Source organism: Kryptolebias marmoratus, linkage group LG3 (genome assembly GCF_001649575.2).
Source record: "Kryptolebias marmoratus isolate JLee-2015 linkage group LG3, ASM164957v2, whole genome shotgun sequence".
NCBI lineage: Eukaryota > Metazoa > Chordata > Actinopteri > Cyprinodontiformes > Rivulidae > Kryptolebias > Kryptolebias marmoratus.
The window spans coordinates 11,000,568-11,026,196 of NC_051432.1; the positions used below are offsets into that span (position 1 = coordinate 11,000,568).

Sequence of the window (25,629 nt, forward strand, 5' to 3'; positions counted from 1 at the left end):
AGAGTGTAAGACTGACTGAAAAGGAAGTGAGATGGGACGAAATTTTCTTGCTTTTTTGAAAGGAAATGTGCGTATGGCTAATGAGGAAAAAAATTCTTTATTTCAATGTAAAACAAAACTTTTACAATATGTAGTAAATCTGTTGTGGTAAATTTTGTTATACATAGGGCATCTGTAGCTTAGTGATACAGCTGTCATCTTTCAGCCAGAATACTGAGAGTTTGATTTTCAGCCTTGCAGAGTGCCAAAGTGTCCTTGATAGAAACACCGTACCCAAATATTTTTCTTATGTGTATGGATGTGCGATATAAAACATTGCAGTAGTGTGTGTATTAAAAAAATAAGAATGCAAGGTTAGAAAAACAAACAAATGTGAACCATTTATCATTTATCTAAAGAGAACTTGAGGATAGCATGCAAACATGTAAGTTGCCTTGGATAAAATTAACCGCTAAATGATTAAAAGTAAACCTTCTGTCTTATGTCAGTACCTCTGCCAAGAATTAAAAGCTGATTATATAGAGTGTTTCTGTGTCACAGGGTTCACTACATTACATGATTTATTCAACCAACCATGAAGTTGGACCATGCAGCCATTTATTTGGAAATGTTTACCAGGATTAGTCTCAGTGTATATACAACATAATCACATAAAAATAATAAATGATAACAATGGATTGTCCAGCTAAATCTAACAGTTATTACAATGATAATGGTTTTATTTTTAAAAGACTTTAAAGAGGATGTTCCTGTCCCTTATGCAATTTCTTTTTAATCTTTATTGAGACTTTTTTATTCAGTTTTTATCTTCATAATTATCATCACTGAGTCATTTATGAAGTAAGTCCAGTCTGAATTATAACATTTTTATTGAAGCAGCATGGGGGATAAAAGCACACTGTCTTATAGAAACCATGGGATTATTTTTTCTTTTTCTCATCTGCCTTTTTCTCCTCTTTTTTATCTTCATCTTTTACTTCATCAGCTTTTGCTTCTTCCTGCTCTTCATCTTTTTTCTCAGTGTCCTCACCCTTTCCTTCTTCCTTCTTTTCCTCTCCATCTCCTTCAGCCTTTTCACCTTCTTTTTTCTCTCCTTCAACTTTTGCTTCTTTTTTTGCTTTCTCTTCCTCCTCGTCTTCATCTTCTACGTCCTCTCCGCTCAGGCGCTCCAATTGGATGATTCGCTGTTTCAGAGCTTTGCCAGAGCTCTTGTAATTTCCCAAAATCTTCTTAAGTTTAATCTGCATCAGCTCCATTGTACTGTACAACTTATTTACCTTCTCCGCCAGTTCTTTAGCCTCAGGCTTGATGTTGGCAGGATCCAAATCTATTAAACCATCTTTCATGAGGATCTGACGGCCCTTCTCCTCCAGAATGGCTTTAGCATCTGGATACTCAGTCAACGATTCCATTAAATCATCTTTTGACAGACAGAAAAGGTCAGAGTATCCGATGCTGCGAATGTTGGCTGTCCTCCTGTTGCCTGCTTTGCTGCCTTTAATATTAAGGATGCTGATTTCACCAAAGTAGCTCCCGCTTCCCAACACAACAAACTGTGTGACACCATCATCAGCAACAACAGCGAGTTTGCCGTCTTTTATTATGTACATCTCTCGGCCAATGTCGCCCTTCTTGCAGATGTAGTCTCCAGGGCTGAATACCTGTGGTTTTAGTTTCAGGACGAGCTGGATCAGAAGGCCTGCCTCACAGTCTGCAAAGATCCGGACTTTCTTCAAGGTGTCCATATGGACCTGGATGCCTATTTCTGCTTTCAGCTTGTCGGGGAGATACCTCAGCACCTCTCTCTCATCCTGAGCTTTACCGTTATTCCACAAGTAGTCAAACCACTTGATGACTCGCAACTCAAGCTCCTTGCTGACCTTTCGAACCTATGAATGAAGGTAAAACAGAGCTTTAATAGAATATTTGAACACCACATTCTTGTGCCGCTCAATGCGCAAACATTGACTAGATACTAACCTGCATGTACTGCTTAATGTTGTCAATGCGGGCCTGGAACTGAGCTTGGGCAGCGTTCATATTGGAAATCATGGTGGCAATGTTTCCTACAATGGTGGCAAAGATCAGGACTCCAACTAAGAAGTCCACTACGTGGAAGAGAAATTCAGAGTCAAGAGCTGGCGGTGGGGTTTCTCCAATGGTGGTCAGGGTCAGTGTGGACCAGTAGAGACTGAAAGCGTACTTCCTCATTGGCTTCCCAAATTCTGGTTCCTCAGGATCGTCCAGAGCCGGGTAGACCCATTCATCTGCACCAAAACCAATATATTTAGAAAACGAAAAGTACAGGCAGGCGTTCCAGTGGATGATAATTAGGATGTACATAATTAGGTTTGCAATGCGAAAGATGTTTGGGTAGTTGGTTTTAGTCTCTGTCCGAGTGAAGAACTCCATCATCCGGCCGATTCTCAGCAGCTTGTTGATGCGGATCTCTGGATAGTCGAGGCCCAGGATAAAATAGAAAACATCCGTTGGCAGCATGGAGACAACGTCGAGATGAAACTGGCGACTGTTGACGTAGTTATCCCGGAGCAACTTCTCGTCTTTCACTAACAGGCCTTGTTCAAGATAACCTGCAATGAAACCAGTACAATGTTTATAGAACTATTTACCAGAACAAATTGTGCAAATAAAAATGTTATGATAACAACTCCAACCCTTTACATAAATCATAAAACTGCAGATTAATCTGAATGATCATGCAATGATCTATTGGTGTCAGCACACTAATCCCATTAATTAAAAATGTTCATGTGTCTTAGTAATCACACATCCAATTCATAGTTCATTTGTTCTTGCTGCATCCATTGTGATTGATTGTTTCCTTGTTATTAAACATGGAGGCAAAAACATTTTAATATTACCTACTAAACATGGCATGAAAGAAACGTTTTCATGCAGAGAAATCAATGCGCTCAATACGAACAGGCAAAGAAAATGAAAGTGGGTTTACTAATTACTTCATTACTATAAATGTAGAAATGTAAATACAGTTTCAAAACAAGTTTTAATCAGGTTGTGTGTCAGGACAAGAAAGTTCCAGTTAGATTTTTCTTTCTTTTTTTTTTTACCCGTTCTAGTCCTGAAGAACATATCAGCCAGGTAGATAAGGTCCGAGCTGTAGTCCAAAAAAACCCAGTAGATTATGTAATCGTGCTGTAGCTCTTCAAAGCACGCCCTGTTAGCAAAAAGAAAAAGAAAAAACTCTGTAAATGCAAAATATTTTTCTTCTCCACTGTGTGCTTTAGAGCTGGTATGCTGCCCTTGGGTCTAAAAATGACCAACAAAGCCTCAGTTTTAAAACTGAGGCCTCCTAGGTTATTTTGACCCAAGGGCAGATAAAAAAGGTGAGGCTCATGATCTGTAGAGCAGCGGTTCTCAAAGTGTGGTGCAGGATTATTACAGAATTTTTATTTTAATTTCTACTTTAGGGCCTGAAGAATTGCAAAAGGAACTGATGTTTAAACATTGTTACAACCCAGACTTGTTTTTGTGATGAGCTACAAAATGCTGGTCAGTGTGTAGAGTTGTTCTACTCCTTTATTGGTCAGTCGGCCTTTGACCTGGATCGAAGTGATATCTGGAGGAGGTGTCACTTTAAATCAGGGACAAACTGTAAGTGTAACTACGGTTAATGTGGAAAAACATTGGTTTCACTGCTGGATCTGAGCAGGCATTCGGGATATTCATATGTGCCAGCTGTCGTGCCGGTTTTTTCAAATCTTTTTTGCATTGCCAGAATGTAAATGTATTTGAAAAGGACCTTTCTCCTTTCTCTAAAGGTGGTTGCACCATGACACATTTGAGATCCACTCCTCATCCCTTTAGCTCAATACACACCATTTATTAATGCTCTGAATTAAAATTGAATTGGTAAATTTAGCACTCAGAATTTAAAGAAATTTGGTTCTTTCTCCGTAGCTCTGTGCAACTACGATAAGCTGATGAAGTTATATGAACTTAGTTTAGATAAATCACCTGGCTATGATCATAGTCCAATTATACATGACAGGTAAAGTGATGATGAAAAGCCAGTTGTAATACAAATTCCCGGCAGGATTAATGACAAATAGCTCTTTGGGCCTGTGAAAAGTCAGAAAAAAGAGGAATTAGATTACCTGAATGTAAAAAGTATTTGTAAAATACGAAAAACAAAAGTTTTTGCAAGTGATTTACTTACTTTTCTTTGTCCTTATCCTTTTCCTTTTCTTTCTCCTTTTCCTTCTCTTTTTCCTTCTCTTTTTTTTTCTCTTTTTCTTTCTCCTTTTCTTTGTCTTTTGCTTCATTTTCTTCCTTCTTCTTTTTTCTGTAACACGCATTAGCACAAAAATGTGAGCACTATATATTTTCCGTTAAAACATTTGCCTAAAGATTTTAATGTGAAATAGTTACACGTTCTTCTCCTTTTTCTCTTTCTTCTCTTTTTTCTTTTTTCTCTTTTTTTCCCTAAAAAAATGACATTTATTTATTGGGCAAACTGAACAGACTCAAAGTATATATAGTCATCAGAGTCTTGCATTTTCTTCCCATCGCTTTAAATCGTACTTACTCTTCATTGTTATTGCTGTTATTCATGTTGGCCAGAAGATTTGATTGAGGTGCCCTTCAGGAAGAAGCACAGCGTGTCACACGTGAAGGCAATGAAGTGACAAGTCTTTGCTCATGAGTAATTTGGGTATTATAAATTCTGCATTTAAATTAGCACTAAGCATGTCTTTGAAGATTGGCTTACAGGTCATCCTCACTTTGCTCTTCGCTGTGTGTTGTTAGTTCAGCTGCTGTGTGAGCTGTCACGGTGAGGCGGGGAAGGCTGGTAGACATGGTCATGGCCACTACAAGGAGGTTTAACCTGAAAAATAGAAGCACAAATAACAACAATTAAAAAAAATATATGCCAAATTATTGAAGGCTTAGCATTCCTTGGAGCAATGCATGTCATCTGCTGCCTTTCATGCCAGAGTTTCAAATTGAGATCATCCTATGCTGAGAAATGGTGGAGCTGCAGCCATTTTGTTTAAACCTTGAAAGTAATGTTATGCACAATTTCACGCAATATTGCAATATTTTGCGTGGTCTATTAGCATTTGGAGTATCTGCTGCAAATGACTGTCAGCTGCGATCACACCAAATCTTAGCTTAATATCTATAAATCGGCTGAGTTATAGCCATTTTAGTGTTTTCTAAACTCGTTTGACTGTGGCAGCCATCTTAAAACTGGGTTAATTGCAAATGTTAATCAGTTAATGGTATACATCCATTGACAACTTTCTAAACGTTTCTTAAAAATCTGTACTCTGATTCTTGAAATATTTTGTTAAAGCTACAGTCACACACACACACACACACACACAGACAGACATAGCTAAACACATTATTGCCTTCATCAGTAGGCAATAATAGACTAAGATCTTGTACCATTGTTAACTTTAAAGGACAGTAATAAATAAAGGCTAAAGCTTTGTGAATACTCTGATACTCTGGCTCTTCAAACTTTATTCCTGCATTTAGCAGCCATAGTCACACTTTAAAAAAGAAAAACAACTCCTGCCAAATAAAAAGGAGAAGAATATAAAACAGTAATGCACTGAATAGTTGCCCTTCTCGCAGGTTGCATTGGCTTAAAAGAAAAAAAAATCATAGAGCATCCCTAGGGACTGCTGCAAAGCACGGAAAAAAAAACATGATATGAATGCAAAAGTCCCTAAGCAACAGGACGAGCTTTTACTCTTCAGCTCATCATCTGCACACATTTGACCTTCATTTATGGTAATCAGAAAATCATCCTTCCATGCAAGATAAGCACAAAACTAATAAATAGCCTTTTTTTCAGCAAAGAAACACTGAACATTTTGACCCCAGTTGGAAAAAATGGGTGCAAAATAGCATGAAAATGTCTACCGCAAATCTGGATCAATCATGATTTAATGGCAGAATGAGGAGAAAATTTAATTAAATTCCATCAAATTAGGGAACAGGCCTTTTCTGCGATGTTTGCAGAACTCAGTGTGAACGCTGAGTGCTACCCTTGTGCTAAAGCGGCAAAGGGGTAGCTAAAAACTAAAAGCAGCATAAGATGACAAAAAAAACAACACATATGCTGAAGTAGAAAGAAAGAACAATGTTTATGAACAGATCTCAATGTGTTTCAATGAGTAAAATAGTTGTAAAATTTGTAAGTTAAATATTTTGAAGAGTATAAAAGTTACAAAAACCAAAAGTCATTGCATCCATTTCGTGAATGATCTGAATCTTTCGATACACACAGGGCTAAAATGGCACGACGTATGCAGAGGCAGTTAGACTCTAATAAATTGAACGAAAAAAAAATAGAAAACAACAACAAGAATGAAGAATCAGCGTTCACACAATTAATTACTGGTAGGACTCACAAAGAACAACAGATGAAGAAAAGCTTGTCATTACAACTACATAATTAAAAGTAGGTTTAATTGCCTTTGTAACTAAACACTTTGAAACCCCAGTGGAATACCCTGAGAGGTGCTTCAGTGGATCTTATAGTTCTTTTCATTGTCTTCAATCCAAATTTATAGCTAAACATTAAGAAAATGCCTAAAAATCTGACAGTAGGAAAAGCTCTGAGAAAATAATAAATTTACATGTTTTTTAAGCGCAGAAATGGAAAAATTTACAAAGTGTTTTTGATCAAACGTTAATGAAATGTCTCATCTCATAATTTAAGCATTTCTGGAAATCCGATGAATGTAAGACAGCATCATGGTTTGTATAAACAGGCATCTCGGTAGATGGAAATACTTCACAGGTAAATATTAGTTTTGTGACTGTGCATTTCTTAGTGTTTTGAAGCTTTGCACAGAGGAAAACACAAAACATTATACAACAGGGTTCTTCACCTAAACGAATGCAGCTCGGCACTTCAAATCATAAGGTCCCATCTGTACCCATAAATATTAACCAAATCAGAAAAAAAACATTTGCATGTTTATTACTTTGCTTCCATTCCGTCACTCACAATATTCACAAATGTTTTTCCACATTGTACCTTCTGTGATTCTAACTTTGCATTGTAAACAACCGGTCTGATATGTCTGGGTCTGTACAAAGTCACAACTCATACAAGAAGAATCAGAATTGAGCATTAATAATTAAATTTATGCAGTCCAAATTCACACCATGTAGTTAATCAACTGAGAACCTATTATATAAATGATGACGCTGCCCAGATGAAACTGTAAAAAAGTGATGAACTGATCTGGTTCAGTCTGTCTTACCTTTGCAGTCCTTAGTGTATTGAGAAGTCCATTTTCCTTTACTCTTTGTGAAGCCAACCACTTGCAGAATGAAAAGTTTAATTTTGAACAAAGGAAGATAAGAAAGAAAGAAAAAACAATATATAAGAAGCCAACAACAGTAAGGAATGATTCTAACTAACGATGTCATTGAGTCTCAGTGACCCCAGCAAGGATTTGTGGATTAGAGTTGGTAGAAAAAAGGAGAGACGGTGTCACTCACCCTCCTTAATTGCCCACTTCAGTCAGAAGTGGATAAAGTCAAGACTTTGTTCAACTAATAGTGATGACCGATAACACCAAACCTATTTCTGTTGAGTTTTCCATTTTTCTGTTTAATCTACAAGTCTCTGTCATTTTCTTGACCTTTTGTGGAACAGCATGGGATTTAGTCTGCTTGTGTATACACACACACACACACACACACACACACACACCTCTCCTACCCAGTCAGCACTTTCAGCCATATCCCGCTCTGATCCTATTAGATCAGTCTCTGTAGAACAGATTTCAGATCAGATGGATGTCACACCTTTTAAATGCATCAGGATGATGAGTGACAGCCAGGCCGAACCTCCGTCTGTGCTGAGGAGAGGTGACCACTGCTGGTCCACTGGCTCTCCCTGTTGGCAGGTGGGGTTTTTGCAGCTTCATGAACATGAAAACATGTTTGTAGGAGTCGAATGCTCTTTATTTCACGTTGAACACTTTTACACATGAATTAGTGCCTCACATGTACGATTACATTGCACATTACTATTGAATTTGTCTAAATATCTTCAATCAAAACATTACATAGCAGACAATACCTGGGTTTTTTTATATATACTGTGTAATTGAGGGGGAAAAAAATCCAATCTTTTGGTACTTGGGCTTGTATTATGGAAAAATGCCATAAAAACAACAAATGAGTCAAGGCTTTCCAGTAAACAAATGTAAAACTCTGTTAATTGAGGTCAAAGATAATCAATAAAAATCTGTAAACATGCAGTTTTTACTTTAATTCATGTGCAGTGGCTTTCTTTCTCTTCTTATTTTGGCCACAGCCACATCCCTTGTGGATGTTTAAAGCTACAATGTCATGCTAACATGGAGAGGAGACCCGGGGGGCTGGTAAGGCGAGGAGAAAACCTACAATGCAGGAACGTCTCCCTCTCCCAGCATGACAGCACCAGCGTCAACAACGCCAGCATCTGCAGCAGCTCCAGGGCCTGAGATGGCACCGTCAACGGGAACGATATCGACAGGAGGCACGTTCACAGCAACGCCATCTACTGGTGCAATGTCTGCAGGGGTGTCAACCACAGCGGGCTCCAGAGCCACTCCAGGTTCTGCTGCAGGGTCCGCTGTAGGTTCCACAGGGGCTGCTTCCACCACAGTTGGCTCAGCCTCTACCGCCTCCACCTCTTCGGCTTCCTCTGCCTCATCTGAGTTTACGGGGGCTGCGGCTTTGGCGTTTCCGTCCTGTCATGAAAGTGGAAGGAATTTTAAAGGAGCCTTGTTAAACTCAGCCCAAAACTTTATAAGCGTGTTTGAACATCAAACAAGCAGATTTCGCTGCATCCTGATGTCTTCACAACGGGATCTTCAACTGAACATGATATACTGAAACCTGAGTGGTTTAAAAAAAATCTAAAATCAAAGTCAAACTGAGTCAGAGGATTCTCTGGTAAACTGAGGAAAACACTATCGGTTACATTTATATGAGCTCAAACACATGATTGCTGACAGCATATTTCATTGTTACAAAGTTTACGCAATGTCTTAAACAAAAGGCAGTATTTTGTCTTGTCACAGCATTTGTAAACTTAAACATTTACAGTTATGGAGGCTAAAATTAGAGCAAAGTTATGAGCAATAGCAATGCTGAAAACTGCAGAACAAACTCTCTACATTAATAATTATTCAACTTTTGAGGCAAGGGCTCATGGGATTCTAACTTCCAGGAGCTTCCAGCTGAGCTGCTCCTGTTAGCAGGAGCAACAGATGGAGGTTTGCTTCAGTTATGTTTATTTTTATTTTGTCCTCCTCTGGAGGAGTGCTACCATTAACATTTTTGTTAATATGTACAACGATTTGCTCTTTATTTTACTTAATTTCTCACTGTTTTTTCTATTCTAAAATTTCTGTTGAGTGTCAATTATTAGATCCTTCAGGCACCACCTGGGGGTGGGCTGCAGCCTTCACAGCACCCATTCCCGAAGATGCAAAGAACAGGGTAGAACCATTGACATAAAAACTGTACTTTCACCGACATAATTAAATCACGAAAGTCCGGAGGGACAGAGGTACTCCCAGTGATAAACAAAGTGGTGTTACGTTACTTTTTGACATTTTTAGAATGTTATTAGCAAACAGAACATCTACTTCTTCACACTTGTGAAGTTTAGTTTTACTCTAATGAAGCTAACTTGTGGGACGTGTAACAAGAATTCCAAAATCATGTATATTGTAATTGTGCTTGTGTTAATGGCAACAAACTCTGATATATACAGGATATAACCAGAAAGCTGCAGCTCAAACACAAATCGGTTTTCTCTCCTTTATTAGGCTCAGACTCTGAAGGAATCCCTTCGTGCTGCCGCTAATTATGAAAAGCAAATGGAGGAGAAAGTTTGAACAACACTGTTCTTGATTTAATAAGGCAATCCTTTGAATTCCTCTGATCAGAAGCTAAATTAACTCACTGCTGCGTGTCGGCTCATTATGTGACAGCAGCAGATCAGATCAGTGAGTGGTAACTTCATTATTCAGCCTGACCGGATCTCGACCAACATATCTGAAGACTAAGTGCGAGTCTGTGCGTGAGAATGTGAGCCCACTCGAAGGTTTGATGTAGCTCAGCTAGCCTTTAATTGCGTTCTCTCTCACCACAGCTTCTGGCATTCTTCTCCTTTGTTTTTTGATAACTTTTGGTGGTTTGAAAAAAAATGTGTTTTCCACGATCAGAAGAATCTGAGCAACCAGTTACCTCAAAGTCCAAAAGAACAAAAGCACCTGCAGTAGTAGTTTTTGATTAGTGTAGACAGATAAGATAATTGCCTGATTAAAAGAAATAAATAAAAGTGTACCTCAAACATTTTTTGTTGATTCATGTAGTTCTAACCTTGCTGTCGTATGTTCAAATGTTCATTTTTCAAATACATTTAGCTGTCATTAGTTATTTGATTTTTGAAGAAAACAACATTATTATTGTGTGAGGGTGGGTGTGCAGGATATTGTGGCTTCACTATTTAAGCAACTGAAGCTGACAAAGATGCTTTGTCCATCATAAATAAATGCAGACGGGTGAAACACCTGGTTGGATATGCAGCTCTTCTGTTCAGCTTGAACTTCAGGGTCTTTGTGTTCTACATGCCACTAATGCTCCTTCTAGCATTATTGGCAGCACTCATAATTTTCTTCTTTTGATGAGATAAACTATCTGCAGGGACAATGCGGGGTAAAGTAACCCACTGAAAGTCATTACTGGCTGATGTTTGGTATGAAAAAGTGCCCCTGTGTTTGCTCATACATATATGACTATTAGATGCTTAAAGGTAGCCTCCACTCACGGTTTCCTTCTCATTCAGATGAAAGAAAAAAGGATCGATTTTTATTCATGCATCACTCCGAGTTATACAAAACACTCTCGCAACGAGGGCCTTTGTGGTGGCCACAGTCACTATCAGATCAATTTTAGATTGAACATCTATTTAACAAATATGTCAATAAACATTTATCTCTGTTGAGTGAAAAGAAAAAAATCTAATTTACTATAAACCAAAGCAGCCTGCTCACCTCTGTCTCCTCATCTGAAGCATCTTCTGCAGCAAGGGGAGCTGGATCCACCTGAGATTAGAAAAACACTTTTAATTCAAATAACATGACAAGTTATGACAAAATAAACATTTTTAATGCTGTGTGTTTGTGTACTTGTATACTTACCACTGCTGATAAGGCTGGGCGAGCCTGAACAAATGAATAACTCATGAATACAGTACAACACATCAAAGTGTAGTTTTGGACAGATTTCTGCATGAAAAGGCATGCAGAATTTAAATGAACAAAACTTACCGGCGCATCAGCTGCAGGGAGGAAGGGGTTCCCTGCTAAACCCTGAAAAATAAACGGATCAAGACTGAGTATTAGTGCCTTCATTTTGAAGTGATGAGCTGACCACTGGTATTTGTTTAGGTAATTAATCAATCATCCTTCTACCGACTGCTGGTAGAGCCTGTACATCTCCATCAACCTCAGGGCCTCATTAGCATGAGCCGCAACCTGTTAAAAAAAAGACATCCCCAGACATGAGCTGAAATGAGGCCAATTATTCCTCTCTCCCAGACACTCAGCATGCTGTTTAATTGATGACATGACGAAAAAAAGTAAAGTGGCAAGTCGAAACTTTACAGAAAAGATAAAAAGAGCTCCTATTACCTCACTGCTGTCACTGTCTGGTGCCTAAAAAATAAAAGAGAAGGAAGTGAGCAAACAATAATCGGTTTGGAGTCTTTAAGAATTTATTAGGATCTGTTGCACAGCTTCAGAAAAACAGCCTCAGGTAAGACTCACAGGGGCAGCAAAGGCTGTGACCAGCAGGCACATCAGGACCACAGACTGCTTCATTATGACTCCTTTAAGCAGAGAAAATCATACAGAATCACGTAAAACTCTCTTAATTTTCTTTGATTGAAAGCAACCTTTTTTCTTAAAAAATTAATAGTATTAAAAGAAGATCATCTGCAGAGCTCAAATGATGACTACAGAACTTCTTTTATAATTTATATATAAATTCATCTCACCTTTTCTTCCTGCCTCCTCAGAGATAAAATGAAGTCTACATCATGTCCCGCACGGATGCCCTTTATACCCTGTAACAGCCAATCAAATGCAGTAAAATCTGCGCAGCTATGTGTCTGAAGAAGACTCCTTACATGTCAAAACTGAACAAAAAGGTATGTGGGGTAGAGGCCCTTGTTATAGTTAATTACACGCTGCGCAAGTATGCTTAGCACACATTCTCATCTTTATTGCCCTAAAACCAACATAAAGACAAAAACAAAGAGCTACTGTATAAAGATCTGTATTGAGAGTCTGTTGAGTAAATAAAAGTAATTATTTGTTATAAATACATTTTGATAGAAACAGGAAAGCAGGTATTGTCTCATAGAAATGGATTTTGTGTAGTTTAACAATAACTAAAACCAGAGGCTTCTCCAGCTACAGCAAAAAAATGCAACTGAAACACAAACGTATTTTTCATTTAGTAGATGTTACAAACAGAATTATACATCAGCCATAAAGGATCAGCAAATACAGCTTTGGTTATAACTGTAATTGCATTATTTCACATGTTTTGGGGTTGTAATAGTACTCTTACTTCAAGCAAAAAAAGAAATTATGTGGAGCACATTTACCCAAGTTTTCACGTGTCATACTATACATAAATACTTAAATTAATGGTTGGTGTATTTTGGCAGAAGTGCACACGCACTCTGCTAATGAGAAGCACGGGTTCCTCATTGTGTTTGTTTTAGCTGGTGTGGCTGTACACAACAGTGATTTCAAGCACTGCAGGTCTCTTACATTTGTTTGTATTTCGCTGGTTCCAGATCAGATAATGAAAGACTCTAACCCTGCACAAGTGTTTCCCAGACAATCTTAACTCAAATCTGCTGAGACAATGAGTTTCCACTCAAAGACAATATTCGCTTCATTAGTTCTTCAAAGCTCTGCTGCGATGCTGTGGCGAAATGAGGGGTTTTTTTTTTTAAGTTAATGGGGTTAAAAGATAATTATTGCCTAGTCTGACAGGAATGCTTGTCTTTAACCATCTTAATTAAACAGCTTGTCGTTTAGCAGAGCAAAAATAGCACAGGTATTATTTCTGATCTGTTGACTCATGCTTATGGTAAGGCAGTGTTTATGGTATTAATTGCTGTGAAATTAAGATTTGTTTCATTTTTATGCATAATGAAAACCTTTCTGTGGAGCAGAAGCCAGAGATGGCCCACCCAAACTCAAAGACTGTTCCCGGAGCACCTGGGCACCCCATTCTAACGTCCTATAAATCATTTCCAGAGATGGAGAGGCCGTAATTTAAAGTGACAGAAAAATCAACCATGGCAGGCGCTTTACCCAGGTGATTATTGCAGAACTGCCACGAGACTAGCCCAACTAGATTAGATGTTTTCAGTGGCACTGAACCTCATTTTCCTGTTTATTAGCTTTTACAAAAATCACTTACGAAGCCCCCCCATCCTCAAACATGAGCGTCTGATGACCCTGAGGCCTGGAAGCAGAAAGCGTACTTATCCAGGACATCATCACTCAAGGTGGATTTTGTAAAACGTCTTTATTTCAGCTGTCTGCTGGCCCTTTTTAAACTGACTAAGGCTTCATCCACGCTACTTTGAGTCAAAGCCTGTATTCTATAATGCTAGACCCAACGCAAGATCCCAGAAGTTGAAGCTGGATGAGGACCAGCACCTCCACAGGATGATCCCAGTAACATTGAAGCATGCATCTCAGATAATTTTTTTCAGGCTTTGACTCTTGTTGGTTTACGTACCTTGTTGCTGTGTGTTCAAATATTCATTTCTCTAATACGTTTAGCTGTAGTTATTTCATGTTTTATGAGAAAACTCAAGTAACGTCATGATTGTGTGGCAGAAAGAGGCAGGACTTAAAGCCCCACATTGTTAGTGCGCAGACTCTGGTCCCAAAAATACATCGTGACAGCCTCTGTAAACCAGGTCCTGCAGTTAGCAACAACAGGAGAAGGACATTTGGTCTAATATAATAATAATACATGTCTATGCGCTGGAAATTGTTAAAAATGGAGGTTTTTAGCTATGTTTGTATCTCTCATCCTATTCTAAAATACTGAATTTTAAAAACATTTTTTCTTTTACAAATTTTAAAAATGGTCAAAAACAAATGTTAGATGTTATGTAGGTTATCTGACATTACTTTTAGAGATGCAACACAACAAGACTCCAAAAAAGCTGAAGTTTGTGTTTGTTAAGGTTTTGTTCTTTAACAAAGCAAAACTCCTGCAAACAATTAAACATGCAGTAAAAATTTAATGTTGCGACTTTTCAGTGATTAGACCTTCATCAGGCACCTTTTGTTTGCCTGAATGTTGTTTCCTTTCTTTAGATTCTGCTCTTTTTCTCCTGCACACCTGTTTTTGGTAATAAATGTGCCAAGTAGTTTTTTCTGTCGTTCCCACTCTCTGCCCCTGTAAGTTTTAAAGATTGTCTTTTGTCATCCAACATCTTTCTAAAACAGCTTTTTTCTTCCAGTTAGATCTCCTGTTTTCATCTTTCGAATGTCTTGCTTTTGATTTATCAACATATTTTCTTTTTGCAAATATATTTTGTAATACAGTTGAGTTGTAGTTGGGTTTTTTTTCCTGTTGCTGATAGAGGTTTATGATGTTTCTGGAATGAAAAGATGGTGATAGCATGAGAGGATGGCGCCTGTATATTTCTTCAGTGTCTTTGAAGCGATGAGTGTTAAGTCCTGTTGTGACAGGCCTTTGTCTCCAGGGGAGCAGGTATCAGATGGATCTTTCCCTCGGTGGTGTTTATATTTGTACGACAGTTAAATTTCACTTTGGGGAAATTTGCCAAACCACTGAAGCAATTTATATTAAGTGTGATGCCTTGCGGCAAACAAGACATATAATATACTGCTCTTGTGTTGCAGAAACAGGGTTCAGGATAATTTCAGACTTGTGTCACCGAGCACATTTGCATGTGGTTTTGAAATGTTCAGAGATTTTTTTTTTAATTTTTTTTTTTTTAAGTTTTATCTCTTTCTCCCTATCTCCCCTGGCATTTGCACAAACCTGTATTTTTCTGTTTCCTTTTCATACCTTAAGCATAAACTGAATTATCTTTACAATCTTTTGAGGTGAGTTTATGAACAACTATTATCCTGCTGTAGGCAGCTCTTTGAACAACTTCAGTCTGGAAAATTGCTTAAATCTGACCAGATTGATCAGCTAACTTTTTGTCTGAACTGAGACCAAGTGGATTGTTTTGGATTTAAAACAACTCCAGTCTAAAAAGGCTTAATTTCAGTTCTTTCAAATGCTGCTTTATTACACCAGCATCAATTTTCACAATAAGCAGTTACATCCATATGACCTTTTGGTTATTTGCAAGAGCAAATAATGACAGTGGCAGCTTGCTGCAGTCTGGGACACATTCAGCAGGAATGTCATAATATATATGTCTGAATTACCATGTAATGCAAAACTGAATAATTACAAGCCACTATAAAACTTTTGAGCCTAGAGTTGTTTCAAGACAACAAAAGTTAGTCTTGGTCTAGCCGTTAACTCATTAGTCCGGTCAGAATCAGTCTCTCCAAATTGAGGTCACTCAAAGAGCTATCTACAGCAGGTAGGATAAAAACTGTTCATAACTTTTCCACAGAACCCCACTAAAGTTTTACTAAAACAGAGATTAAAAAAAAAAAATAGGATTCCCTTTTTACAAAACACGTCAAAGAAAAAGAGAGAATAACAAAAATACCTGCTTTAAAAATCTTTATTTTTGAAAATAAAGCGCCATAAAAGGAAAAGTTAGAGGGGAAAAAAAAAATCTGCATGCAGTTCAGTCTACAAATCTAAAACAGCTTATTGTTAATCAAAGACAAAAGGATTCAAACAGAAATATGACTCATTTTACTACAATTATTGTGTCATAGTGTAGACTGCTAAAAAGCTAAAAAAGAGACGTTATGATTACTGTTCAGTTTTATTTATGTTTCTTCCGATATGCACTTTTAGAAACAGATTCAATGAAGATGACTTTTGAGGAGAGAAAAAAGAGGGTTCACTTCTTCACACTTTTGCAGGTGCCTGCAAAGACAGATAACATAATCATGTTGATGATATATATGTACTGGGGTGATTCATTCTTTCATGAGTGAAGTTTATTTTTCAGGGCAAGCTTTTTTTTTTTTAGAGTAATACATAGATTGGTTACCTGGCTGGTTTGTGGTGACTGATCCTGCTGCAGTGGCTGAAATGGATCCTGGGATGGGCGAGCATTGACGTCAACAGACGGCATCTAAAACAGGAGAACAAAAATATAACCAAGATGTGGAGAGGCTTGATCTGTCATGGCTTCTATGTTTTATTTTCTGTGCTCACATTCACAGTTTGCTGGGGAGTGCTTAACGGAGGAAATCCAAATTGAGGAATCTGTAAAAATACAAATTAAACAGGTGAGAAAAAAACACGTCTTCCCAAAGATGTGAGAAAATAGGAAGGAGACTGGGAATAAAAACGTGTCTCACATCTTGCCCGACAGGACCATTTGTAAAAGGAGGAATGTTCTGCAATATCTGGAACAAAAATAAAACCTGTTCAGTCCTGAACCAAACGTATTAAACATCTTTACAAAATATGTCAAAGTTACCTTTTGCTGACTGAAGTCATAAGGGTAGAACTACAAACAAAAAATTCACAGAAAAAACAAAAAACAAGACATAAATATAAATCTTCCACGAGTTGATGATTTCACTGAATATATAATTACAGACTTAAATGAACACTTACAACTTCCACGCTCTGTCTGCCCGGTGGCTGAGGAATCGAGTACTTGATGAAACCAAAAGATGGGAAGGTCTGCCCAAGGAGAAATGAATAAAGAAAATATAATCACATTTTTAAAGAAGAGACTCTGAATATAAAACGTCTGTGTAATTTGTTTTTTTTTTTTACCTGTGCTTGGTTTGTTCCAGCTGCACCGCCAACAATCCTGTGTGGATAAATCTTAAAACAAATAAACAAAAGCTTAGATGATTGACTCAATAAGGGGCACATTTCGAAAAATCCTACTTCTGAATTAGCTAAAAACACGGCTGTTGTTTCAAAAAGTGAGGCTTACAAACTCCACGCTGTAAGCGCCTGGAAGTCCAGGTTGTGGGAAACCGGCTGTGAAGGGTGTTTTCATCTGAAGGAAAGTTTAAACGAAAGGTCAGATAGCAGCAGCAATCTTTCAGCAACATTTCAGCACACAGATCAGGAAAAAGCAGGTGGGAAACAGATGGAAAACGGTGCACGGTATGTATGCTTAGTGTGATTACCTGCGTAGGTGGTGCCGGCTGTCTGAAGCCTGTGTAATTTGGCAGGTACTGATACTAAACACAGAAACAGCAATGGTTGAATCAATTGAAACAGAAAAGGAAAACATCATGGTTTCTGAAATTATTTTTATCAGCCACTTACTGGTAGAGCATAGGCTGTACTAGCCAAACACAAGCACAGGATGACCACCTTCATTATTGTCCTAGAAGATAATATTCATTGTTATATAATCTAAAAAAAAAAAAAAGAAACAAGCCTCCTTGGATGTTGCTTCCTGAAGAACAAGCATGCATCGACTCACCTTCTGCGATAACACACACCCGAGCGAGAAAGTAAAACGTTGAACTCCGACACTGAGATGATGCCAACTGGGCTCGTCTTATCAAGCACCCAGTTACTGTGGCTTTTATAGGGTTGCCCGTCCACCAAACAGCTAATTATGGTTAAAGGGGATGAAGTCACTCCACGAGGGAGTACAAGTGCAGGTATGTGGTCCACAGCTTTACTAAATGACCGGTGGTCAAATCCACCTTCTGAGTAATAGCAGAGTCAGTTTGATTACACTGTCTGGAGCAGAGCACCTTCACTCAGCTCACCTCTCATTCTGCCTTCATTACAGGTCTGCAGTTTGTTGAAGATTTATCTAAGTATCCACCTCATTCCACAATGAAGAGAAGTATGTTTAAAAATCACAAATACAACAAAGCTGTGGCCCAGGAGGTAGAGTGGGTGACCAACAAATCAGCGTATTTGCTATTTATGTCAAAGTCTCTGCTGAATATAGCTATGGCCCTTATCATGTAGCTATTATTGTACGAAAGCACAAGATATTTTAGTAATGCGGTTATTAGATTTCTGCTGAAGCTTGGAGAATTGATGAAGTGAGTCACATGCAGGGATGTAATGAACGCCTTTATGTTTCACAGCGTTGATTTCCAGTCTAATTGTGTTATAAACGTAGTTCCACCTGTAGGCTGAAATTTCTTCAAACTTGCACAGCACCATTTATTTTTAAAATTATCATAGAAAGCAGCCTTGCTGGTCGGTCATTTTCCGTTAGATAGAGTCAGCTGCTCGTCTTACGTCACTGTTCACCTGAAAAGAAAACAAACTCAGTCAGCTGGGAAAATTATATGTAATCATCTGACGTTTCCGTGCTTCTTTTTTTTCTGTGTATCCTGTATGGCACCTGTTTCTGCACAAATAGTGCTGGCTCAGATCGTATTTAGTCACCTGCATCATCATCATCATCATCATCAGTTTGGGAGCCTGAAATGACCGAGGCCCTCAGTGAGCAGGAGGGAGGACAGCCTGTAAAATGTTTTCCGATGAGTTGGTGTCTCTAAATATGCTAGCAGCTTTTTAAAAATGATTTTATTCACTCGTGAATTAGAGTTGAACTGTTCTCCACTTTAAACTGAATGGAACATCTGAATGCACCAAGCCTCTCACGTGTCTTACTGCTTGCATGTTACATTTTCACCCATTCATAATGCATTAGGAATGTATTACTCTTACGGAAGCAGCTGCAACAATGACAGGGTTAACAGATGCAGCTCTTGGAGCTGGAGCTGCAGGAGCAAAAGGAGCAGCTGGGGCAATGGGAGCAGCTGCAGCAGGCTCTGGCAAGTTGAACCCAAAGAGGTAGAACTGCAGCAGAGTACAAATAAATGAGATAAATTCCATAAATCATTACAGCTCTAAAACAAGAGGATTCACCACCGCCTCACAGACGTGTCAGTGGAAATGCATTAATATGTGTATTCTTCCATCAAACAACGCTTGCATACTCATCACTGTTTATTCAGATTGCAGCGTAAGTTTCAAGTGATTTATATATGTATTTTTTTTACATTGAACAAAAAAACTACATAAATATTAAGCTGCAATGTGTTGCCCAGGGATCCTCCAACAGGCTGTATCTGGCTGCTAACTGGGAGCAGCTGGAAATAAAAACAGCAACGATTAGTATAGAAAGGATATAAGTGTGTCTTGACAAGATAAAAAGAATAAACCACTCTTACAACTCCTGTAGGGATGGCATTGGCTGCCTGTTAATTAACGATTCATAATAGTAACTTTCACACAATAAAAGGTTATTTGAAACCAGAGGAGTAAAGCAAACAAGTCTTACAGCCACATAGCTAAAGAATACATTAGCAGTGGTGGTGAGAAGATAAAAGCTTACTTGTGTGCAGAGGTTAATTAGGAATGCTTTAAATCGACTCTGTTAGTGGGATTTTTCTGTTTATGTCGATACGGTCAAGCTTTTACTTTATACTTCAGCTGGAGCGGGATGGAGTCAAACTCTATGAACATCTGAGGCTGGTAAAAAAGAAACCAATATAGCAATATTTCAGACTAAATTTTATTGTTGAAATTTGCTTACATCTAAATAATAACGTGGCAAATAATACTCAAAGTCTTAATAAAAAGGTAGCTTAAAATTTTACAATACCATAACATTTATGAAGAGTACTTTTGCAAAGGTAATGGCTAAAAAAGCTTCAAAATAGCAGCTTTGAATAATAATCTGAGACTTTCTTCTTTCACAAAAACATTAGCAGTATTCAGTGCATTTATTGAAAAAGTACATCTAAGAAAAGAATACAAGAACTATTTATAGCCCTCTGGATGAGCTTGATTACCTAACTGATGCAATAGGTAGTCTGAGAGGAAAACGCTTTCAGAGTGCATCGAGGCAGTTCAGACATGATTAATGACTTCAGAGTTCAGTGTCAGAGCAAAGACTGAAGATTTTAACCTGTAGAAATCCTCTGTGAGCCGCCAGCCATCAGCTGCTCTCACAGCTTCACTGTGAATTTAACGTTACATCTGTGTTAAATTAGGTGATTATAATGCAGCATAATGCTGCTCAGACTGTTGTCCTCTGATCGACACATCACATCATAGATTATAGTGACCATAGTGGGTCCAAAACCAATTATAACACAAATTAAACCAAAGAGACATCCCCCACTACACTGTCCTCTAATCCACTCTGATTAATAAAACAACCCAAAAAAAACAAACATTTATACTGAGAAGGATTTTAATACGCAGTCCATTAAAACATTTAGCCAAAATGAAACAAACACAAAGCACTTCAGAATATTCCCAATGGATGGCTGTTTAATTATCTTTAATCAGCTGATCAGACTTCTTCTTTTTTTTTTCTTTGTATGTTAAAACGTTCACTTTGCTGCTTGTGTGGGGTCACATCTGTTCAGTAGGAGGTTCTACAATTTGGCTTATGATGGACTGCATTCAGACTACTAAACATATGTTAATAAAAGGGAAAAATGATGTAAAATGTTTTCAATGTACATTAAGGCAGCTTGAATGCAGTCTGATACCCAAGGAACCTTTAGTAACAACAGGTATGAACAACCTTATAGATGTCAGCATTACAAAAACGGGTAAGAATATATGTCAAAATGAGACTTTTACAATATGACAATTATACGTAGCGCAGTTTAAATAATAATTTTAATTTGGATGCTAAAGGTGGACATTTTTGTACAAAATAATAGTTACTATCCACCCCTTACAAGGAAATATTCTTTTATCACACAGCTTGTAAGGTTTGATGGTTCTATGGCACATTTTGAATACATGTTGTTTTATGCTTTTATCTGCTGTAAAAAGAAAAATTGTACATATATTGTCTCCACATTATCCTCTAATGTGTCATTCTTCAATTCAAAGCTGAAGTGATTCGTTTTTATAAAACAATATCTGCGTCATCAGTCATTGAGAAAGTAAAATGAAAAGTTTTTACATCCTCAGACCATGGATAAACTTTTTCAGTGTTAGGATTCCTGTCAGAGCTCTCTGGCATTTTTAAATGATTTACAGACTTCAGTTGTGTGTCTTATGTATTTGTGGTATAAAAATTAAGTTACAGAAACAAAGAAGATTGCATGCATTGGTCAGGTGGGCTTTTTATTGTTTTTTAGGTTGGAGAGGAGTTTTGGAAAAAAGGTGTTCAAAAGTCTACTCCTTTCATAACTTTTCAATTCCCCATGAATGACTTTATGAAATTTAGAAAGAAAAACCTTTGTCGTTTCTATTTGCTATTTGTGTTTCTATTTTACTTCACCTTACATTGCAGCTTAGCGAGGAGGTACGCTTACATCAAGTCATGGTGTGATGGGCGCATTTGCAGTTATCAGTATGAACACACTTCGCAGCTTCTGTCCGGAAGCTGCCCGATTTGCCAGCTCCATGCCTCGCTGAGCTCAGCTAGAACTGCTCTGCCTCACATTCAGCCTCTTCTCCACTCTGTTTCCTTTTATTCACTTTAATATATATGCATTTGTATTTATTTCTGCATTTAATGGTTGTTAGTGTTGCTGATGCTGCTGCTTCCTGAGGACTTAATTTTGTGTCTGTGGCAACATGGAAACGACAAAACAAAAAAAAGAACCTTGAAATGGCTGATGATATTGAATAAGTAGAAAGTAAACGGCCCCCGCCTTAATTTAGTAGCAATAAAAGCTATGTATATTCTGAAGGTGATTTTATAGAAATACCAGCAATGAGTTTTTATGTGCTTTGAACAAGTTCAGTGCTATGCAGTTACATTTCATGTGATGGTTTCCAAAAACTGCATAACAATAATGGCTCTCTCTTGCGGCTCTGTGAGATTACTTCCATCTGCAGAAGACAGCAGTTTTCCACACTAAAAGCTCTAAACATCCTTATGTGATCTTCATGCCAAGTTCCAGGCACAAATTACAATAGCTGCTAGCTAGTAAACCACCAAGGGTGTGGGGAGGGGGTGGGGTGTAAAGGCACAGATATTTCCTTTAGGAGTCAGAGGAAACTAAAGTCCCAGAGCTAGAAGAGCAAACACCAGACTCTAAACCCTATTGTTACTCTGTCTGCTTGCTGCGGATCAGTAACTTTTTATTGTTGTTACAAAGTGTGCTTCTATCATTGTTGTGATTATGAGTTTTTTTGGGGGAGGGGGGTTCTTTGTTTTTTGCATTCCACCCAAGTTACTCTAAGAATTATGATGCAGTTAAAAGAAGGGACTGTACTAAATCAGCTCTTTCAAAGAAAAAAGAAAAAACATTACAAGAAAAAACATGTAATGAGCTAATTTTTTACTAAAAAAAATGATAGCAAAATGAAATAACATACAGATGCTTTGCAATATCCTAAATATAATCCACTGACAACTTGTTAGTCTACAATTTGTAACAGTGGTGAGTTACATTTGCTCTCAAAGTATAATGCTAGTTATGGTTCCACTTTTAAACCAGGTGTCTTCTTATTGGTTTTAGTTTGGATGTAGCAGGTGTTTGGACAGCTGCAGCCTGCGGCGCAGCTTTCTCCAACCCTGCGGGGAAGCTGTTAGCATTCGGCTGTGATCCAGAGCAAGGCAGTCCCTGTGATGGTGGGACTCCAGCTGCTGAGGCCCCCACAGGTTGTCCGGCAGCCTGCTGCTCCGGGTTTTTGAGCCCTGCTGCCTGGCTCTCAGGCTGAACAGCTCCCACACCTGCAGGCCGGTTTGCGAGCACAGAGGGCATGAACATGCCGAACTGGTTCATTTTAGCTGCTGCCTGAAACAGAGACGAAAGGACAGATGCTATAATAGAGACATCTATCAACAGTGGGATCCCTGAATTCGCTGAAACAGGGGTGTTTGAACAAGCAGAGAGGAAAATAAAAATCTTGGCTGTTATACCTGAAGTTCCTCCGAGCTAAGGCCGCCAAGTGACGGGTTCTAGAAAAAGAAATGACAGCACATGTCAAAAGAAATATTCTCAGAGACAAAACTGTGATAAAAAGACCATGATGATACTGAGGTTGATAAACAATATTGCATATTCACCATAGGCTGTTGTACCATGTACACAATTTGGGGTTTCTGTGGACAAGAGCTTGTCAGTCTCATCATAATGCAATGCTTTGTTTTCTTTCAATTTTAATGTAACTTTGATTATGTTAAATGCACAGACCTGTTGCTGGATTTGCTGCTGTGGAGCTCCTGCAGGTCCAGCTACACCCGCAGCAGTTTCTGCAGGTGACACCGGGCTGCTCGGGAGCTGCTGTGTTGGAGTTTGAGGTAGAAAAGATTCAGGAACCGTTGGGAATCCATACGGGGAGAACTTGTGAAAGAGAAACTTTTGTCAGTTTTCATTCCTGGACTGAGTGAAGATAAAACTGCAACTCTGCAACAATCTCTAAATTTCAGTGATTTGAATCCAGGAGTATTGCAACAAGAGGAGCACTTATGGCAGTGGATTGTTAGTTTCCATCTCAGCATCATAAATCGACCAGAAATTATGTCGAAACAGATGTCTTGATTTGCCTAACACTGTCTCCTGTGGAAGAGTCTTAGGCTGTCTTGGTTTTTGTTTGAAAGCACATGAAAGAGGAAAAACTTTTCATTTCACCATTGGAAAATGTCTAAGATCCCCCCAAGGCGCAGTCTTTCAGGCTGACTGAAGTTGTGGGAATTATTTTTAATCATATGTGCATGCAGTCCTTTGTGGTGTGTGTGCGATCTTGCTGCGGGCACAAAACGTGTCTGATAATAATATCTTACCAGCTGGTTGCTGTAGGGTGAGGGGAATAGTGGCACAATTCCATAAGATGGATAAACCTGATTACAAAAAAATAAAATACACACACAATCAATAATTACAGGGTGTACTGCTCAAAAGTTAGAATGCTGGAAAAAAAATTGAAATAGCCAAGCAGAGTTCTATTTGAACTAATTTTTCTTCTTTTTTAATCCTACCATAGGCTGCTGTGCCATTGGCAGCTGGTTAGCAGCCAGGGATGGGTAGAGACTTTGAGGCAGAGGGATGATCATCTGACCGCCCCCTTGTGCCAGCATTGTGTACTGCTGTAATGTTGGCTGGGGACTAGTCTGGGGCTCTGGCTGCTGGGGAACCCCAGGCTGCGGTTGCTCCACGTTGGGCAAAAGAGGAGCTGCCATCTGAGCTTCAGACCTCTGGTTTGTGGTCTCAAGCGGCTGATCTCTCTGAGGGTGAGGGACTCCTCTTTGTAATAGCAGGAGAGGATGAACATTTGGACTAACCTGCAAAAGAAAATGACAAGTCCAGTTATCAGACTGCACAGTTGTTAGTAAACTGAATTAATGTAAAAAAGGATTTCATTTTTTTACCGTAACAATGATGTAAATAACTTACCGGTACAGAGGTTACCATTATAGTGACACACGAAAGAAGGAATATGATCAACATTTCCAAGGACAAATAAAAATCTATATTCTTCTGAATTCTTCCAAACAGATTAATGAAAGTTTTCGAGGGAAGTCTCTGCGGCACAGGCTGAATAAATTCAATGAAACTACGTGGATAGGTGCGTGGACTTATGCATTGGACGTGGAGCGAAGCGACCAATCACATCGCAGAACGAGGCCCACAAAATCTACCTAATTACCTTGTCTGATTGAAGCAGCAAGTTGGAAACCAAAGAAATTCTCCTGAATACCTAGAATTGCAGGTTTTCCTCCAATTACGATGCTGTCATGTCTATAGAAAAGAGTAACCAAACAGTGACAAGCTCAGACGTTTGGGTTTCCTGTTACTCTGAGGCCCCGTGGGTGCGGCTGATGTGTCACCGTCTACCTGCTGCAATCAGCATCAAACCATATGTGTGGAATGTGCAAAAAAAAAAAAAGTTTTCAAAATATAGCAACTCTAAAGTTTCTACAACTAAAATTATAGCCGACTGATGCAAATCATGCGGTAAAATAATCCAAAATGCTGTGATACACGGTGTGTTCCCATCCATAAAGAGAAGCTGAGACCTGTCAGTGAATGCAGGTATATACAGAGGCACAAGGGGGCAGACAAATAACTGTGTTTCTGTGCTTTGCTAAGAGCTGCCTGTCTTACAGACATAAAAAGGGTTAATCTTGAATAAAACATAAGTAATATGTTTATATTTTTACTTTAGTCACGGGAACATTTTGAACTTTTTTTCTTTTTTGCAAAAGTTTTAACAAGAAGCAAAAGTAATCAGTACACACATCTCAGCTCCTTTAAATATTAAGTCAGGTGTATAGTTTTATACGGGAATAAAATGTACAGAACTTATTTGGATTTGGTCACTCCTTATTGATTAATGTTAGGTGACTTCATTCTGCAGCTCCCATAAACAACTAGTGATACTACTACTACTAATAATAATAATAATAATATGCAACAAATGATTATTTTATTTTTGATTTTCTTTTGTATTTAAGATTTCCGACCATCTTTCAACATC

General features: G+C 38.3%; 3 protein-coding genes across 3 annotated transcripts; all 3 read right to left on the reverse strand.

Moving 5' to 3' along the window:
- On the reverse strand, positions 1–7,696 carry cnga1a (cyclic nucleotide gated channel subunit alpha 1a). The gene is made up of 10 exons (XM_025005658.2): positions 7,510–7,696; positions 7,269–7,328; positions 4,751–4,867; positions 4,568–4,621; positions 4,411–4,464; positions 4,199–4,324; positions 3,997–4,101; positions 3,090–3,196; positions 1,981–2,591; positions 1–1,889 (listed from the first exon to the last, which is right to left on the reverse strand). Exons 3-10 carry the CDS (start codon positions 4,843–4,845, stop codon positions 921–923), a joined length of 2,121 nt encoding a protein of 706 aa, XP_024861426.1. The 5' UTR covers positions 4,846–4,867; positions 7,269–7,328; positions 7,510–7,696; the 3' UTR covers positions 1–920.
- Positions 7,697–7,955: 259 nt separating this feature from the next.
- enam (enamelin) lies at positions 7,956–12,154 on the reverse strand. The gene is made up of 8 exons (XM_017419259.3): positions 12,071–12,154; positions 11,841–11,902; positions 11,706–11,729; positions 11,487–11,549; positions 11,343–11,384; positions 11,214–11,237; positions 11,067–11,117; positions 7,956–8,750 (listed from the first exon to the last, which is right to left on the reverse strand). Exons 2-8 carry the CDS (start codon positions 11,892–11,894, stop codon positions 8,418–8,420), a joined length of 591 nt encoding a protein of 196 aa, XP_017274748.1. The 5' UTR covers positions 11,895–11,902; positions 12,071–12,154; the 3' UTR covers positions 7,956–8,417.
- A 10,318-nt stretch (positions 12,155–22,472) lies between these two features.
- On the reverse strand, positions 22,473–24,705 carry LOC108250744 (gamma-gliadin-like). The gene is made up of 7 exons (XM_017440807.3): positions 24,546–24,705; positions 24,131–24,433; positions 23,936–23,992; positions 23,346–23,495; positions 23,219–23,254; positions 23,072–23,110; positions 22,473–22,946 (listed from the first exon to the last, which is right to left on the reverse strand). The coding sequence occupies exons 1-7, from the start codon at positions 24,597–24,599 to the stop codon at positions 22,638–22,640; spliced, it is 948 nt and encodes a 315-aa protein (XP_017296296.1). The 5' UTR covers positions 24,600–24,705; the 3' UTR covers positions 22,473–22,637.
- Positions 24,706–25,629: the final 924 nt, after the last annotated feature.